General features: G+C 42.7%; 2 protein-coding genes across 8 annotated transcripts in view; both read left to right on the top strand.

Annotated features, from left to right (window-relative positions):
- The window catches only part of LOC103549279 (argonaute RISC component 1), a 34,466-nt gene extending 28,424 nt beyond the window's left edge, over window positions 1–6,042 (top strand). For 3 of the 4 annotated variants that reach the window (XM_070610310.1, XM_070610313.1, XM_070610312.1), the window contains one exon: window positions 52–4,811. In XM_070610310.1, coding sequence (XP_070466411.1) covers window positions 52–160 — 109 coding nt within the window. In that variant the 3' untranslated portion in view covers window positions 161–4,811. Of the gene's footprint in view, window positions 1–51 lie in introns of all 4 variants that reach the window. The other variant, XM_070610311.1, reaches the window with a different exon arrangement.
- Window positions 6,043–10,924: 4,882 nt separating this feature from the next.
- AGO3 (argonaute RISC catalytic component 3) overlaps window positions 10,925–17,953 on the top strand; it is a 116,119-nt gene continuing 109,090 nt past the window's right edge. For 2 of the 4 annotated variants that reach the window (XR_011537467.1, XM_008517507.2), the window contains exon 1: window positions 11,226–11,366. Coding sequence is in view for 1 of the 4 variants with exons in the window: in XM_008517507.2 (XP_008515729.1) it covers window positions 11,348–11,366 (19 nt within the window). In the remaining 3 variants the exon portion in view is untranslated. Of the gene's footprint in view, window positions 11,367–17,953 lie in introns of all 4 variants that reach the window. The other 2 variants (XR_011537466.1, XM_070610315.1) reach the window with 2 other exon arrangements.

Here is a 17,953-nt window from a genome sequence, read left to right as displayed (position 1 = left end):
TAGCAGCAGCTAAGTTCACCAGGAAGGACTTCTTTCATTTTTCCTTTTCAGTGGAGAGGGGAGCCACATATCGGGGCAGAGCAATGGGCGGGACCCCCAGGCCCTGGCCAAAGCCGTGCAGGTTCACCAGGATACTCTGCGCACCATGTACTTCGCTTGAAGGCAGAACGCTGTTACCTCACTGGATAGAAGAAAGCTTTCCAAGCCCCAAGAGCTGTGCTGCCCAAATCCAGAAGAAGCAGGGAGGGAGGTGGGGTATGGAGAGTGCAGAAGGCCTTGTTTCCTTCTACAGAGGGGGCAAAAGGGTAGGGAACAGGGCCAGTAAGACAGACCACCAGCCAGAAGTCTCTGATATCCACCTCATACCCCCCCACTCCTCACCCCATCTTGTCACATCTGGCCCTGACCCCACTGGACCAAGAGGGGCAGCACCGGTGCCCACCATATACACAGGTGTCTCATGTGACTCACAGTGCTAAAGACTCATGCCTGACAGCTTGGTAAGGTTGGCTCTGCAGCCCTACGGACAAAAGCTGGTAGGTTTGGGTTTGATACTTTAGATGGGAAAGTGAGGGGCTTGCGAAAGTGGGTGGGAGGAGGGAAGGATTTTTTTAGGAGCCTTAATCAGAAAAGGTCTAGATTTGTTTAAGGAGAAAAACGAAACCAGACCCAGATCAATATTTTAGGATACTAGATGTTTTAATGGGTTGAGAATCCAGTTTGTAGGAAGATTTTTAATGCTAATGGTTTTGGTTGCTCCTCCCCCAGCTGCCACCCCCCCCCCTTTCCCTTATTCCACCTTTTCTACCCCACTTTACACCTGCTCCCTGATGGACATCCAGCCCTAGTAAGACTTAAGGCACTATGGCACTTAGCTCTGAAGTGACATGACCCTGTCTTCCTTCCGCCTGCTGGTGGGTAACCAGTGCCTTCCCTGTAACGGTAATGCTGCAGAACTGCAACCTTTTGTACCTTTCTTTGGGGGGATGGGGTGGGGGTGGGAGAGGAGGTAGGTGGGGAAGAAATATCCCTAACCCAACAAGCCTCCAGCCTGAGCGCCAGCCATTTTACATTTGAAGGAATTGACTTCCATATTCATTGAGCTTTTAAAAAGATAACAACCTCAAGTTGGTTAAAATCCATTGACCTTTGCACTTTCAGACCTGATGAGTCCTGGAGCTGCTGAGATGACTGGCCCCTGGCCTTTCAACTTATGCCTCCCTTTCTCCCTGTCCTCCCTACCTCCCCACCTGCCTGGGTCTGGAGTTACTTTCATAACATTTCTCACTCTTGGCTTCTTTTTTCCCCTGATGGTCAAGTCTCTTATGTTTCAATATTTCTTAACTGGGGTGTCTTATAACAAATGATCCTTAGGTCTAAAATAAGAAAAAAGAACAAAAGCTAATGTTATTTTTATACCATAACTTGAGTGTATTGCCAAAATCTGGAAATCCCTCCCATGCCCAATGAGTTTACATCCCAGAAACATTGAGCCATCAGAAGGAACTATGTATGTGACTTGTTCTTTGGCCTGGCTAGGTAGGAGGTGGTTATCTCCCCAAGGTGGGGCTCAGGCTCCATCCTTCCTCTGTGCAGATAATACCTTTTTCTTGCTACAAACTCCCTCACCTGCACTGCCCTGCACTCTTGCACTCTTCCTGCAAGTGCATCTTCCCTTCCTCTGGACTGTCCTCTGACACTTTGGCTCATCAGAGATTCCAGCATGTCCTTTGGACAGGCTGGGGGGATTTTGCTGCTCTCTGTTGCTTCTGTTTACACAAATGAATTTTTCCTGGTTTCCCACTAGGGCATGTGAGTGGGTAGCATGGGCGTTTTTTTTTTTTTTTTAAATCTCCCTGGATAGAGATGGGGTTTGGCTGTCTTGCAGAACTGGAAAAGTAGGGGGTTCTAGCTTGGTGCCTGCTGGCCTTGAGGCAAGGCCCCCTCTTTCCTTGACCGTTTATTTTTTCCTGTCCCACTGCTTGGGATGAGGAGTTGCAGCTTCAGTGCAGAAATTCCTCTTTTTGAGGAGCCTGGGCTTGGGTTTGCCCCAGTCTGATGATGAAGCCATGACACTTTAGACCTAGCTCAGGCTTGGAGGCCAGGCGGAGGAAGGCCGGTCTGAATCTGGGCTTGTGCAGTTAGAGGTACCATTTCCCCTCCCCAGCAGCCCTTGTACAGAGCCAAATTTGCTATGCAAAACAGTCTATCCCAGGTTCTGTTCTGATTGGCTACTTTGTTCAGCGACTTCACAAAACGTAGCACAAACATTGATTATAGAGAAGGCATCAGGACTGTTGAGTAACTCCTCCTTTACTTCTTTCCTACTGGCTACAGCGTGGGGTGCCCCATGGGCACAGCCCAGCTGCAGAGCAGAATGGAGGGCTCTGGGAGGAGGCAGCTCACTGGAGAGCCTACATTCCTTACACAAGTGCCTAAAGAGAGTGATGCCAACACTCCATCTGCCCTGTCCATCGCCTTCATATACTGTCTACTTCGTGTTCAGTCACCCTTTGGGGATGGGAGCTCTCTTGGAACAATGGGCTCTGCATGTTCTCTTCTTGGGTGCATTTTGGGGCTGGGATCAGGGCACTATTTCTGGAGGGTCCACTCGTTCACCAGCATTTGCAAATGTCCATAGGGAGCTGGTGGTAGCCCCCTACTCTCAGCAACAAGTTTGTGTTCTCTCCTTTTTCTCTCTTTGCCTCACTCTCTCCAGTTGGGTTTTGAGCTGGGGCTTGAAATGCATTTTTTAGCCCTTTGGCATTGCACATGCCATTCAAGAAATAAAAGCAAGAGAAGCAGCTTGGGCAATGGCAAGAAAATGACTTCTTACTCTGCTTTTTCTTTTTAGTCATTGAGACTTGAAAAATACCCTTGACCTTGAGGATTGTTCTTGTTTGAAAGATGGTGCATGCAAATTGAGAAGTGGTGTTGGCAACAAGCTTTGGCTTTGTTTTAAGGGGTGCTTCTTACTTAAGCTCTAAGGAAATGCTTGGGAGACCTCAGCCTCATCCTCTTAGACAGGTCTCTTGTTCCCTTCATTCCACTCTTTTGCCTTCCTTTTCGTCTTCTCTCTTTCCCTGGCTTCCTTTTCCTGTTTTCTCTTCACTCAGCTTGCTTGCTGGCCTGCCTGCCTACCTACGTGATGATGAATTCTCTGCATGGCTACAATGATCCCACTGTTAGCTGGCAAGGTCAAGCTTAGCTCCTTGGCTGCAGAAGACCAAGAATCTGTCCCCAAGTCCAGTGATGTCCTCTCTGGGATGGACTGCCCTCAAACTTACATGAGGGCAGAGCAGCAGGCCTGCCCAAATGGCATGAAATCAGGGGGCTTCTGGCAACTTCCACACCTGTCCATTCCTTGGAGTTGTTCCTCTCGTTGCTTTTTCTGGACCTGGTTCTATTTCTCCCTACCTGGGGCTTCTCTTTTCTGAGGATTTCCTAGGATTGAGCTACTTGTATCCAGGGTTGAAGGGTTAGGGAATGGACATGGGGGAAGAAGAGAGTGATGGGAAGAAAATGGAGAGAATTTGGATAAAAGGTGGGAAAGGAGAGCACTGCATATTGATCATTTTTCCAGTCCAGCCTGACCTGTTGGGAGTTGAGGTGCTATTGCTGGCCTCTGGGGATGAGCCTGGGGCTGTTGTTGCTGGGAACTTAGGTTTAAAATAATGCTGAAGAAGAAGGTACCCAAAAGTGTGAAACCTCCCTAAAAAGCTCTTGGTTCCCACCTAGATAGCTCCTCTGTGGCCTCCTCTTTGGCTAAGCAACAATGTTCTTGGGTAGTTTTCTTATCCAGAATTCTGTAAACGAGGCTAGCACTGACGATGGGCAGCTGAGGGGACACTTTGACTTCTTAGCTGGCCCATAGGATATCTGCAAGGCTGGTGGGACAGTGTTTTAGACGTGGCATCATGTGTAACAAAGAAGGATGGAGGTTCCTTCCCCTTCAGGGTAGGAGGTCAACTCAAACTAGCCAAAATGCGGTTTTGGAAACTACATCGGGGGAAGTTATTTTTATTTATATTTACTGGGCCTAGGCCAATTCAGGATGGTAGCTGGGATGCCTTCCTTCTTAAAGTCTGATCATGGCAGGGATATGCAGGGCACTCTTTCCTATTTGGCCTTTTACGCAGATTGGGGAAAAGAGATTCTCTGGTTTTCTCTTTACCCCCATTTATTAGGACTTGCCTTCTCCCTGGGCAGGGAGGGAGGCTAGGTTGGTGCTCTCCCCTTACTCTACTCCTACTGACTTAGAACCTCTGGCTGCTGTTTGGGAGCCCAAGAAAGGGAGTGGAGGGAATGGGCTCAAAACAAAATGAAAAAACCAGAATAAAGTGGGGAAGGCAAATTTCCTTCTTTAAAAAGGAAAATAGGAAACCCTCCAAGGATTGTGCAAGTAAAGACAATGTGTCGAATGCACTGAGTTCCCTGGTGTAGTAGCAATAAGGAAAAATGAAATGACTTTCCTGTGCACACAGTCCAACCTGATTGCTGTGTGATGTTTGCACTTAGCAGCCGTCTGGTGGGCATGTGTGACTACTCTGGGTTTCACATTAGTTTCTAAACTTTTTATCCCTCTCAAGTCCAGCATGGATGGGGAAATGTCCCTGGAGCCCCACAGCTGTGTACTTGTTTGCATTTGTTTCCCTTTGAGACTTGTGTTTGTGTCCTGCTTTGAGCTGTACCTTGTCCAGTCCATTGTAAAGTTATCCCAGCAGCTGTAATGTACAGTTCCTTCTGAAGCAAGCAACAACAGCAGCACAATTCTGTGTTTTATAAAGACAACAGTGGCTTCTATTTCTAAAGTGCGGTCTCTCTCTCTCTTTTTTTTTCCTATCAGGAAAGCAAACTGTTGGGATTAATTATATTTCTTGTAGATTTTAGGTTAGAATAGTAGATTGTTAGAAGAGCAGAACCATCCCTTCTAAAGGAGGAAAGTGGATAAAACAAATTCCGGAGTGTTGAAACTGTGGATTGTATGTAATCATACATTACAGGGCCTCCATTTATTTATTCAACAAACACGCAAAGCACTGTGTCCAGCAGTATTGTGGAGGAGAAGTCAGACACAATTCAAAAATAAGGAAAACAGTGTCTCTCTCCTTGAGGAGCTTACAGTTTGGTGGAGGATATGAGTAGCCAAATGGTCCCCTGGTACAGGAGAAAAATGATGAGGGACTGGAACAAGGCTATAGGGCTATAGCAGTGAAGATAGAGAGGAAAAGGCAGATTTGAGAGACACTCAGTAGATATAATTAATAGGACTCAATGGATAACGGAAGGAGAATAGAGGAGTAGAGCCTAATGCCCAGGTTTCTGCTTGAGGAAGTGAGTATATTGGGACATTCCTCTAATCAAGATTAAGGGAAAGCGGGGAAACTAGAAGGAAGGTGATGAATTTTGTGAAGAAAGACAATTAGCCTTGTATAGACTGAGTTTTGAGTTCCCATGTGACAATGAGGTTGAGGTTTCCAGTAAACACGTTTTGGTGCTGAAGGAAGACTACAAAACTACAGTTATAGATATGGGATTCATACTCATATAGATGGTAGTTACAGCCATAGGAATTCATGGGAATGAACAAGATGACTTAGAAGAAAGTAGAGCGAGAGAAACATAGTGTACAACTCTAGGAAACACAATTTAACAGTTGAGGAGAGGAAGCAGAGCCTAAGATGACTGTCAGTTCACTAGTAGAGACCTTGTATATTTTTGACTGATTTAATGAGGTGGAAGAAAAGAGAGTGGAATACGATCCAAGAAGGGTGTAATTAACCACGTGAACTGCTGCAGTGAGAAGGAGGTAATTTTTCTACTTACTTTACCATCCTCCACCCCATCTTCTCTGCAATCTTATAACTGTATGGTCATTCTCCAGTATTTCTTGAAAATGATCACTGGAAAAACCTAATTTAAATAAATCTAGGACTAGGACTTCCAAGTTGTTCACCACCGCCACCTCCACCTCCAGCTTCCTCCTGTCCTCAGGAGATCCTTGTAAAAGAATAAAATAAACAAACCTAATTTTGTTCCTAACCAGTGTCATAGATGGTGTTCCAGTGCACTTGATAGCACTTAGCAGCTTGCTCTATTTATTTTCATGACTTGTTTTCCCCAGAGCCTGTGAACTCCGAGGAGCGAAAACTACATTCTATTCCTTTTTGTCATCTTAGGGCCATAGCATATATCAAGAGGTCAATATTTGAATAGAATTGAAATGAGCTAGAAATGTGTGGTTCATGAATACAGAGTAGGGAGAATCAAGAAGTGATATTGAGTGCACAGGATGGACTCAGCATTCATGAATTTTCAGGTAAGCAGAAATGTAACCAGATTACCATCATCTTTTCTCACTGTCACCCCAACTTGGAGGTTCTATGTTTTTGTCCCTTAAGCTGATGATACAGTTGTCAAGCATGTAAGTTCTGGCATTCCTCCGTGGTACTGCTAGAGCTTGGTATTTCTGTGTACTGGTGAGGAGATGGCTCAGACAAGGATTCTGGCACAGAGCCCAGTGAGAAATGTTCAGTGGCAGCTAGTGTGTACATAAGTGGGCCTAGCATTCCTCTGGAGGCCAAGTGTTGAGACTTTTCAAATTGCAGAACTAACCTGTGGCTACCCCCTGCCAGATTCCCTTGGGAGCAAGCCAGCCAGACCCATGCTCCTTTTCAGCAGCAAGAGTTAATGAGGTTGGTTGAACTTGAAGAGTAAATTGGAACATAAAGATTTTTTCCCAGTTGAAATACGACTTAAAGTAAATTTATAACCCTTGATAAAGCAGAAATAAGGTATTTAGCAGAGGGAGTTGGGGAATGGTCATTATGGCACATTTTTGCCATAAATTTCAGTTTTAGAAATTACTGATGTTAAAAAGGTTCCACGATTTGGCTGTTGGTTGCTGCTCAAGAGAAAAAGATGGTGGGAGCCCAAGGTCTGATTTGTCTGGTCCTAGAGCTCAAGGTTTTGAGTTAAGGCTTGTCCTAGCACCCGTGGACATCCATTTTCAGTATTAGTTGAGCAGCCTTCCCTTTGCCTAGTTAGTTGGCGACATGTACTATAACACATTCTTGTCTAGCAAGTGCCTTGGTGTAGAGTGAGGCTGGGTATTTGTTGGGTTATCTCTTGGCTTAGCAGATCCCAGAGTCTCATGGCAGTTATGGTTTGGCAGCTAAAGGAAAGGGTTATAAGTACAAAGAGACTATTTTCAAGTTCTGAGCTTAGGCCATCCCAGGCTGCTATCTGTACTGCATGAATGGAAAGTAGCATTGAATTGGAAAATTAGCTCTTTCTTTGGTTTCCTGTTTTCAAGACATTTATTTGTCTGGCTGTAGGCTGAGGAAACCTGCCCAGCTTAAAGCATGACAGAAGCATAGATGCTGTAAGGCATCTATATCAAGGAGGAGGAGCTGGAAAAGTGGACTTGCTGCGGGTGAGGTACATTTAGAAGTTCTCCACTTAAGCACCACAGCTGCTTTCCCCGGGATACCGTATCAAGGTTTTTTAGGTGACTGTGGCTTACCCTGTGGGAACACACTGTCCTCTTGTTCTGGACTGCAGTAGCTTCACCACTGTCCTCTTGGCAGTGTTTTTTTGGGGACAAAGAAATCTTGAGGGACCTTTCTAGGGAGCCCTCCATGCCTCTCCCCCTCATTCTGAAGGCAAGGAACTTTCCTCTTAAAAGAGGTCATAGGCTACCAGCCAAGTTTTTGGAAAAGGCTTATGGAAGTAAACTGGAAAAGGAGGAGAAAGTTGGGTACTTTGAAGTTCTTGACTAGTTGTTTTGTACAGTATCTGTTATTTAATTGCATCTTAACAGCATTCACGTGAAGTACTTTATCAGTTACCTTCAATTCCATATGACACAACTCCAATTAAATTGGCTTAAATAAGGAAACTCTCACATGACAAGAAGTCCTGATTTAATATGGCTCCAGGGTTGGTTAATTCAATGGCTCAGTGATAATAGCAACAAATCAGGTTGTTGTAGTCTTTTTGCCCTGCCATCCTCTGTGTTGGTTTATCTTCATGCTAGTTCACCTCAGGGTCCCAAGATGACTACCATAATTGCAGGAAGGGAATGCTGACAGAGCAGTGTCTAGCAGAAGAGGGCTAATTTTCCCAGTGTTTCATTTTAAAGTAAGGAAATGCCTGGAAGCGCGAGCAGATCTGGCCTCATGTCTCATGTCTCATGTGCAAGAAATGGGTCATCTTCCCACTTCTATACTGTCTTTGGCAAAGCAAATGAAATCGTCTATCATGAGTGGCTTAATTAGGAGTTACTCGGTGAGTCATGTGGGTTAGAAAGACTAGTCATGTCTGCTAAGCAAGAAAGAAGGGGATAAGGGCTCTTAGGTAGGCATCCAGCAATGTCTACTCTGTGTGGGTACTCTGGTTTTTACAGATGAGGAATGTGAGACTCAAAGTGGCTTTCCTAGAACCACAGATGGTAGCAGAGAACCTTCAGTCTCCGCTCTGTCCCTAAAGCCAGTCTGTTTTATAAGGTGTCGTGCTGCAATGTGAAGTAACTCTCTTTCTGCTGTGTAAAAACTACTGGTCTAGAAGAGGTTTGAACTCAAGTGTCAAGTCTACTCATTTAGTCTATGTGAGAGGAGAGGATTCTGCATAGAAGCTCTCCTCATCCAGTGATGATGTTTGTCTAGCACAGGAAGCCTTAGAATCAGCTTTCAGAGGGCACTGATTTCCTTGTCCCTGAGATTTCTGTACTGTTGCTATAGTTCTCCCTTCTGACGGCAACCAGTGCCACAAGGGATGAGGGCAGAGTTTTAGCTTGCTCCCTGAGCCCCATTCTTGAAGCCCACTCATTTATTCATCCATCCGTCACATAAATATTTATTGAATGCTGCTATGTGCCAGGTACTGGCACTGTTCTAGGCACTGGGGCTATGACAGTTAACAAGATACAGAAAGACCCTGTTCTGTGCCCTTAAGAGCAGATTCATTTGGGAATGGGTTATCCAAAAATAGGGGTGTTTGTGTGGTCAGGGGAGAGCTTCATACAACTTTGCTTTTCGCAGAATTATTTAAAATTTTGTCTTCTCACTTTCTGATCATGAACCTTTCACATGGGCTCACTCTAAAGAGGGCGAGGTCCTGGATAGCAGAAGTAGATGGGAAGGCATTTATTAAATTGGTCTGAATTAGAGGCTGAATTTGAAGGTCCAAATCCTGCTTCATCAATGCCAACAAAGAAGACAGTGGCCCAGCTCCAGGGTGTATCACCATCACCATGTCTGTCTGGGAGAAGCCAAAGAAGCCTGCAGTCATTTAGGGAACCAGTTCCAGATTCAGGGGAGTTGAGGGTGTGATAGACCCTTGCACAAGAGTTGGTATTTACCTTGTCTGATGCTGCTACCGACGTGGATTGTGTACAGTCAGGGATTGGAAATTTTAAGATACAGTGTTTCATCTGGTGACATTTAATTTGATATTTTAAAATTGGGGAGGGCAATTTCATTCAAAGGGGTAGAGGTGGGAAGGAAAAAGGTGGAATTGGAGTCGGACAGATGTGAGTTTGAATCCCATCCATTTATTAATCTTTTACCATATGGTAGGTGCATCTAACAAGTGCTTTCATGCAGTAACTATAGTAAATACTTTTTTTATTCACTAACATTTAGGGAGGGTTTTCTCTGTGCTATATGTATATTTCCTAACCTCACAACAATTGTATAAGGTACATGTTACACTCTCATTTTTCAGAGGAGGAAACCAAAGCCCAGAGGTCAAGTGACTGATCCAGAGTCCCACAGTGGTTGAGGGGAACTGAAGACAGGATATTTTTTTCTCCTCTTTATCCCAAGCTTTAAAAAAAAGAATGTATTTTGATTTTTTAGAAGTCTAAACAACATTACTGATGCTTAGGGACATAGGGGAAAATCATGAATCATTCTTCGGCCTGAATCAAGTAATAGTACCTTTCATTAAGGCAACAAATGTTAAGGAGTTAATATTTGCCAGTTAATATGCTGGCTCTGGTAACCTTGTAAAGCTTACATTCTAGTGGGGAAAGGGCACACAATAACAAATTACAGATTGGGAGAAGGGTTATTAAGGAAATACTGTAATACAGTAAGAGGTGTCCCACCCCATAGATTGATTGGTGGTTGGGAAAAGGCCTCCCTGAGATAAGTCGTAAGTTGAGGTATAAAAAGAAGCGGCGGGTGAGGGTGGAGAGAGAGGGTTACCGGCCAAGGGAACCAAAAGCAGAGGCTCCAGGTCGGAGAGAAGTGCTTTGCCTGTTGGGGAAATTGAAAGCAGACCAGCATAGCTGTAGCACAGCGGTGAGGGAGAGCCTCTCTTGAGAAAGGCAGGGGCCCCGTAGGCCGCGTTTTGGCCCTGGGAAGGAGTTCAGGTCTTCTCATTGTGACGAGGCGCTATTCAAGAGTTTAAGTATGGGAATTATTCGATCTGATATTTATGTAATGTTCCGTTTCTTAGTCTTTTCCCAAACTATATTGCAAATTTTTCTCCCTAAAAGAGCGACCGTACGGACTTAGAGGGATCAACAGTGGTGGTCAGTTGACCGCCAGCTGAGGAAGCGGCTCGTGGGACCGCCCAAAGTGGGCGTGGCGGGAGGGGCTCGGGGAGGAGGGTGGCCCTGCCCAAGACGCGCTCGGCCTGGGCCTTCAGCTGCAAGGCCGGGTCCTGCACCTCAGCAGTCACACTCCAGCGGGCTCCTCCCCAGGTAAGCTACGCTGCGCTCCCCGACGTCGCCTCAGGCAGGCACCGCCCCGCACTAGGGTGGCGCGAAGAGCCCAACCCCTCCGGGTTGTCTCCGGCCGGCACGACCCAGCGGAGGACCGCGGGAGGGCCGGCCACGCCCCGCCACGCGGGGCCCAGGCTCCGCCCAGGCCCGGCGCCGGCTCCCCGACACCTCCCCTGCGTCCTCCGCGCCGGCAGTGCTCGCACCGACGTCGCGCCCGCACGGCTTGGGGCGGAGAGGAGAGGCTGAGACGTCTGGAGAGCCGGGGCAGCGGAACTGACGCCACCGGACTTCCGGGGGCGGCCCCGGGGGAGGTCGGCGGCGGCGCCGCAGTCGTGGAGGGACGGTGGGAGCGTAAGCGGCCGCGGGCGACGCAAGTTCCGCAAGGAGCTCTCCTTGCCTCACGCTTCTCCTTCCTCTCGCCTAGTCGCGTGCTGCTTCCCGACCGCAGCTCTTCTTGTGAGAGCCTTCGGAGTGCGGTTGCTGAGGAGAAGCCGTCGCCACCCCGCCTCGGGGCCGACTGACGGTGCCTGTCGCGCCGCGTCGCCCCCTGCGACGCCTCCTTGCCCCCAGCGGCGGGCGCCCTTCTCACTGGAAGCACTCCCCCCAGCTCCATGAATGGAAATCGGCTCCGCAGGTGAGTCCGAGCTGTCGGCCCGGTCGCTGGGGCTGTCCCCGGAGCCCCGTCGCTCCCTCCGCCCCGGCCCAGGTGCGCGAGGTGAGCGCCGTCCGGGCGGCTTTGCCTCTCCGCCCCCGCCCGGCCCCGCCGCCGCCGCCTCCGCCCCCGCCCCGCGGCCCCGCTGCAGTTCCCTGGGGCCCTGAGTAGGCGAAGCTGCGGGAGCGCACACTGCTTACAGGATTGAAGTTTGGCGTTCTCTAGGCGCTGTTACTCTCTTTGTGAAGTCTAGAACGGTTTGCCGTCGCTTTTGTTATTCCACTTGAAGGTGTAGCGGTGTGCGTGTCCTTTAGCCGGGTTGTGTGTCCCATAGAGGCACTGGGCGGCCAGCCCTCTCCCTTGCTTACCCCTTAAGGTGGTTGTGGACATACGTTGAGATAACGGAGGAGAATTAAGTGTGGCATAGGTTCTAGTGCAACGTCAAATGCAAGATGGCATTTCTCCCATCCCCGAGTTCTCTTCTGATGTTTGTGGCAGCGTGGTGTAGAGTTCCTGAGGATCTTGGAAATGTCATATCAGCCTGGATCACTGCTTATGTGAGGGGGTGGATCTTAAAATTGCTGACAATATTTTTTTTTCGTTCCCTATTCTGTAGAGAAGCAGTTGTTATATTCCTGGAAATTTGGCGATTAGGAAAACTGCTTTCTCTCTTTGGGAAAAACGACACTCTTGAGAAAAATAGCATCACGGGCAGTACTTATCTTAAAAAAAGAAAAAGCACACTCTTATGGTTCTGAAGTAATTAATTGAAGGACATAAAGTAGGTGTTACATAACGGTTTGCTTTCCAAATGATCATGCTTGGTATGTTAAATTTGAAAGTATGCTCCATCTAGACCGTCACAAATATATAAACTAATTTTCAGAATATTGTGTGTGAGGGAGGTGTCTTGTTACTAATAGTATCACAAATCCGTGAATTTCATATCTCATTTTGCCAGTTTGGGAGGGACCTAAATATAAGATAAGAAAAACTTACATAAAAGAAACCAGTGACATAATGATGATAAAGGATTTGTTGATTAGGGATGGGGAGAGGGCTTTATTAACAAGTTTTGTTATATAGAATTTTCTTTAATCAGTTTCTACCATTTCTCTTTTGCATGCCCCATTTTTTGCCTTCATTTCTTTTTAGAAGGGAAAGCTTGTCTAGATTGTGAAGAGGTTTAGACTCTCAGTTTTTATCATTGGTTTGTGTATGTCTGAAACTGTGTCCTGCCTTAGGTTTTTAATTTTCTACTGTACTATTTAGAAAATGTGATAATTCAGGGCTTTAGGTGATTTTTACATAACTGTCCTATTGTCAAGCCTGGAAAACAAAATGTGAAAGTTAAACACTTTGCTAGTCATCTTAAAACTTTTAAAGATATTTCAAAAAATTTTTTTAGTTTTCTTCTTTTTCTCCTTTGGGTTTTTCATATGAAATTACGCCCACATATATGGACAACATCTTAGAAAATACTTCTCAAGTCAAACCACCTAACCAACTGATCCACCTAGCCAAATATGATTCAGTAAATGCTCCTTTGAATTCTTGAGCTACAGATAAGTTTTATCTCTTCTTTCTACATGTGCCATTCCCGAAATAGATACCCACTTAATTGTCTTCACATCTGGGGAGTTATAGTTAGATTTATCAACCATATGCTTGGACGTCTTGAAATGCAAAATTTAGTCTTCAGTGTAGTTTATACGTGATTGACTGTAACCTAATAATAAAGATAAGTATAATTTGGCTCAAGATTGTCATCATCAAAAACAAAATTTTCAGGTCCGCCATGTGACCGAGCAGTTAAGTTGACCTGCTATGCTTTGGCAGCCTGGGGTTCGCCAGTTTGGATCCTGGGCACAGACCTACACACTGCTCATCAAGCCATGCTGGGACAGCATCCCACTTAGAAGAACTAGAATGACCTACAGCTGGGATGTACAACTATGTACTGGGGCTTTGGGGAGGGAAAAAAAAAAAGAGGAAGATTGGCAACAGATGTTAGCTCTGGGCCAACCGTCCTCACCAAAAACAAACAAACTTTAAAAAAGAAACAAAAACAAAATTTTTATTTTTCCCGAGACTTACATGTACTTGTTATGCTGCACATGAAATTGAAGGCATAATTGGGAAAAATGTAAAACTGAGTTTTAAGTCAAGAATTTGACAGATACATACTTTGGTTTATAAATTTTAGATGTAAATGTTCTCTAATAGTCACTGTTGGATCTTGATTCTCCAATTCTGTCCTAGGTTTTTCTTTTGTGTGGAGATTCTCAAGAACCACCTTATAACAGGGTATTTTAAATTCTAGTTGTTAGGTGGATACATAGAAAAATTTGTTTACATTAGAGGACTTTGAATACAAATACTATTTAATTGTTTCTTCGTGAGTCATTCCTCGGTAAAAGTTAATATTTGTCTATTCTTCCCTTTCACATGAAACATTTTAAGTGATTTTTAACGATGTCCTGTACAATCTACTGATTTAGTACTGTGTGAACTTTGATTTAACTGAAAAGGCCGGCACAGTTGATTTTTAAATAATAGTAATCAGTAGTTCAGCATCTGTGCCTGTAACTCAGTTAGGGGAACTTCTGATGAAACTCTGTTTTTTAGTTGGAGTAAGAGTATATGTTATGTTACTTCCAAAGAAAGTGGGAATAGGGGAAGCAGAAATGTTCATTGAGATATCACTTCTCCTGATATTTCTATCAGGATCTAGAGATATCCTAAAAAGTAGGACCATACTATTCTAGTCTGTATTTTTTTTGAAGAAGAAGAAGATTAGCCCTCAGCTGACATCTGCCACCAATCCTCCTCTTTTTTTGCTGAGGAAGACTGGCCCTGAGCTAACATCCATGCCCATCTTCCTCTCCTTTTTATATAGGATGGCTCCCACAGCATGGCTTCACAAGCAGTGCGTAGGTCTGCACCTGGAATTGAAACCAGCGAACCCTGGGCCACCAAAGCAGAACGTGTGAATCTAACCACGGTGCCACCAGGCCAGCCCCTCTAGTCTGTATTTTTAGATAAAGTCAGACTACTGTGTAGGGCAGAAGGAATTGTACTACCTCCCAATGGAAGAAAAACGTTTATTTTCACCTTAAATTAATAATATGCAAATTGATTTAACATGTTTGGTAGTTGTCCTATACAATCTTGCAAAAGTGAATAGACTGTTTCTTAGTTATACTCTTAATGTGTTTGAATATAGTTGCTTTAAGGCTCTACATTTCTTTAATAATAAAAATCAAGAAAAGTCATATGAGAACAAATTCCAAAGGAACAAAAATTACATGTATGAAATTAGATTTGAATGAGATATGGATAAAAGTGGTTTCAAAATACTAAAATGTATAATGCCATTAGGTTCTCAGTTTAGTATTTAAAATAAACAATCTTCTTTAATCACTTTGTGAAATGTTTTTATTATATAAGTTTTCTCACTTGTCGATTTTTGTCTTGAAGAAAAATATGTCAAAATGCTGTTCTGTCTGGAGAGCATGAACTTTGAACGTGGTTTTTCTACTTGGTTGTCACTTAACTTGTGGTGCTCTGGAGTGGCCATTATAACTTTTTTCCTAGTATTTGCTGCTCGTGACTGACAGTGGGACTTATAAAAATGTGCAAGCCTATTTTGATTTTTGTTTTAGAATTTAATTTCTCTGACAGTGATGGATCATTCTGAGAGAAAACTGAAAAGGAGGCAAGAAACAACTTTTGTCTTCTAAAGAAGGACTTTAAAGCAAAGGAAGACAAGAACATACATATAACCCTCAAATGTAATTTGATTAACATGATGAAGACTTTAAAATTTATCCATGATTCCATCACCCTGATATAACCCCTCTTTAAATTTTTAAACCAAATTCTGAATTAATAAATCTATTAGTGTAAAAAATTTTAATGAGTTAAGTAATTTAGAAAAGTGGTTAGAATGAATGAAATGATTTCTAGATGCTACTTCCTTTTACTCTTAGGAGAATTTTATATAGTAAATTGATAATTAAGAATTAATTTATATTAATTTCTGTTTTCCAATGAGAACATTGCATTTGTTTGGTTCTATAAGCCTGGCCTGATAGTATGCAGAGAGGCCTGGGGCCCTGTAAAGGGGACATTTCCTGGAAGAGTTCTCTGTTGTATATGGAAAAACCCTAGCTCTGAGTAGAATTCAAGCCAAGTTGTCATAAGCTGTTGGAGTCTGCTTGAATACTATGTTGCTTCATATCACAAACATCTTTTTTCACGTTGGTTTCGCTAGTCTCAAAATGCTTGAGAGTCCACCTGAAAGATGAACTAAATAAATATTTTGTTCATCTAACAAAACATTTTCTCTTTTAATATTTAAAACTAAGATCTTCAGTAATTTATGGGATTTTTTCCCTTAATGGATGGGGGGGAAAGGCAAATACTCTGTTTTCAGGAAGGTAAAACTAAAAAGATAATTTATTTAAAAACAGTATCCTTTCCAAACCTGTTTAGTCTGTTTGTTGGGATGAACAGCATTCACCAGACATTCCTACTTCTAATTCAGTTGTCTAGGATACTCAATAGACCCTCGTTCTTGGCTCATTAACAAAACAGATGTGAGAAAGAATATTGTGTGGTTTTTCAGCCATAATGATTATGCTGTTAGGATACATGAACAGCCTTTCTGTGTTTGGAGTTTTTGTAGTTTTCTGCCATTGTCTGTGTTAATATTAATGACTCTTTGGCTAGCCAGTGCTTAAAAAAAAAAACCTATTGAGATTTAGCAAACCTTATCACACAAACTGATGCTTTCTCTCATATCTTAAATGTGGGCTTTTTGTGGTTTGGTTACAATAAAAAAATCATATGCATTAGTCTCAGAGGTCAGTTTAATGAAATAACCTGGAAGAATTCTTTGTTTCACTTCAGCCAGTTTTCTGCATTGTTTCTAAATTGTCAAATTCTTGGGGAATCAGAAGATATCTGTAGAATATAGATATGGGATATTTTTCATTTGTGGAAGATGTTTTCTTGCAAAATTTTCTCAGTTGTGGGCTTATATAATACTATTCTTGAGTAATTACCAATACTTGATATTTTAACTGATTTCTAAATCTTCTAACAAGAGAAGTTCATTAGTGTATCTCTGAATTTTATAAAAGGTTCAAAATTTCTTTAAAAAAGATTAAAGAATAGATTGCAAAAATGGGCTTACACCTTAGTAATGAAGTCTTTTTGTTGTTGTTTTTGGCAACTTCTGGCTTCTAAATTAGGACTTGATCTCTATCTGTATATTTGACATAAAAATGGCATTACTCAAAAATTTTCTACTATTTTTGTTTGGGTGCTCAAAGTTTTTCAAAAGCTACCCAAACTTTAATTACAAAATAATTCTCAGAGCATTTCCATAGTGCTGGGACTACTTGGGTAATGTCCCATCTTGTTTTCAAAGGGGAAAATGACTTTTAAAAAATTGTTCCCCATACTGCCATCTGAGAAATTTAACCCTCAATAAGCTGAATGTTCTATATAAATGATTATTTAGCTGTAGTGCATATAGTAAATGTAATATAATAATAAGTGCAGCATGTTTGTGCAGGTTCATTGAATGAATAGATAGAATTAGTAGGTAAGAGGTTATTACAATTTCATGCTCATATTTACTAGTTAGCCTTGTAGGCTTAACTAGTAAACAGAGGCATTTTATTATGTTAAATTTAGAGGTCAACACAATATATTTATTTTTTCAAAACAAAAATAGAAGTCTTTCTGATTATAAAAATGCATGTTTATTATTTTTAAAAAGCAAACAATATAGGAAAGTCTAAAATACAAAGTGGAGATAATATGATCCCATCCTCCATTGTTAATTTTTTCTTGTATTTCTTCCCAGAACATCCATCATCTGTCTGTCTGTCTATCCCTCATGTTAATTGTTTTTAACTTGTTTTTTCTACTCAATGTATCATGGACTTTTTTATATTAATACTTAGAGCTATATAGCAATATAATAATTTTTACTGAGCACATAGCATTTAATTTTATATATTAATCAGTCTCATTGATAGTGGTTTAGATTTTTTCCATTTTTTTTTAAAGTTATGAATAAAACTTTGGTAAGTATCCTCGTACATATGTCTTTATATGCTGGTCCAGTGATTGCTTTAAGATAAATTCCTATAAGTAGAATTGTTGAAACAAGAGGTATTCCATGACTATTGAAGAAAGTTCCCAGTGAAAATCCTCAATATGGTAATAGGCTGTAGATGCTGTAGTTGATTTTGATTTGTTTACTGTTTATTTTTCATCGGTTAACATTTGCTGTAGGCTGTTATTTAGTTTTAGACTTGCAGCTAGTAAGTGTTAGAGTATTAAGTCAGTGAACAGTATACACACACATATGCTTTGAAAATGTGTGGTTTTATCTTTGAAGTATAATGTGGTTTGTTGATATTAGCCAGTACTTACTATAGCTACTAAAAGAAAAATTTGAGATGCAGAGAAATTCCAGGTTGTCCTTTGTATTTCTGTGTAATTACATTTTCAACTCTAATGGGTAATATATGTATTTGTTAAATAACTAA

Source organism: Equus przewalskii, chromosome 2, assembly GCF_037783145.1.
Source record: "Equus przewalskii isolate Varuska chromosome 2, EquPr2, whole genome shotgun sequence".
NCBI lineage: Eukaryota > Metazoa > Chordata > Mammalia > Perissodactyla > Equidae > Equus > Equus przewalskii.
Note: the sequence above shows the minus strand (reverse complement) of the source record. Positions and strands in the feature narration are given on the sequence as shown.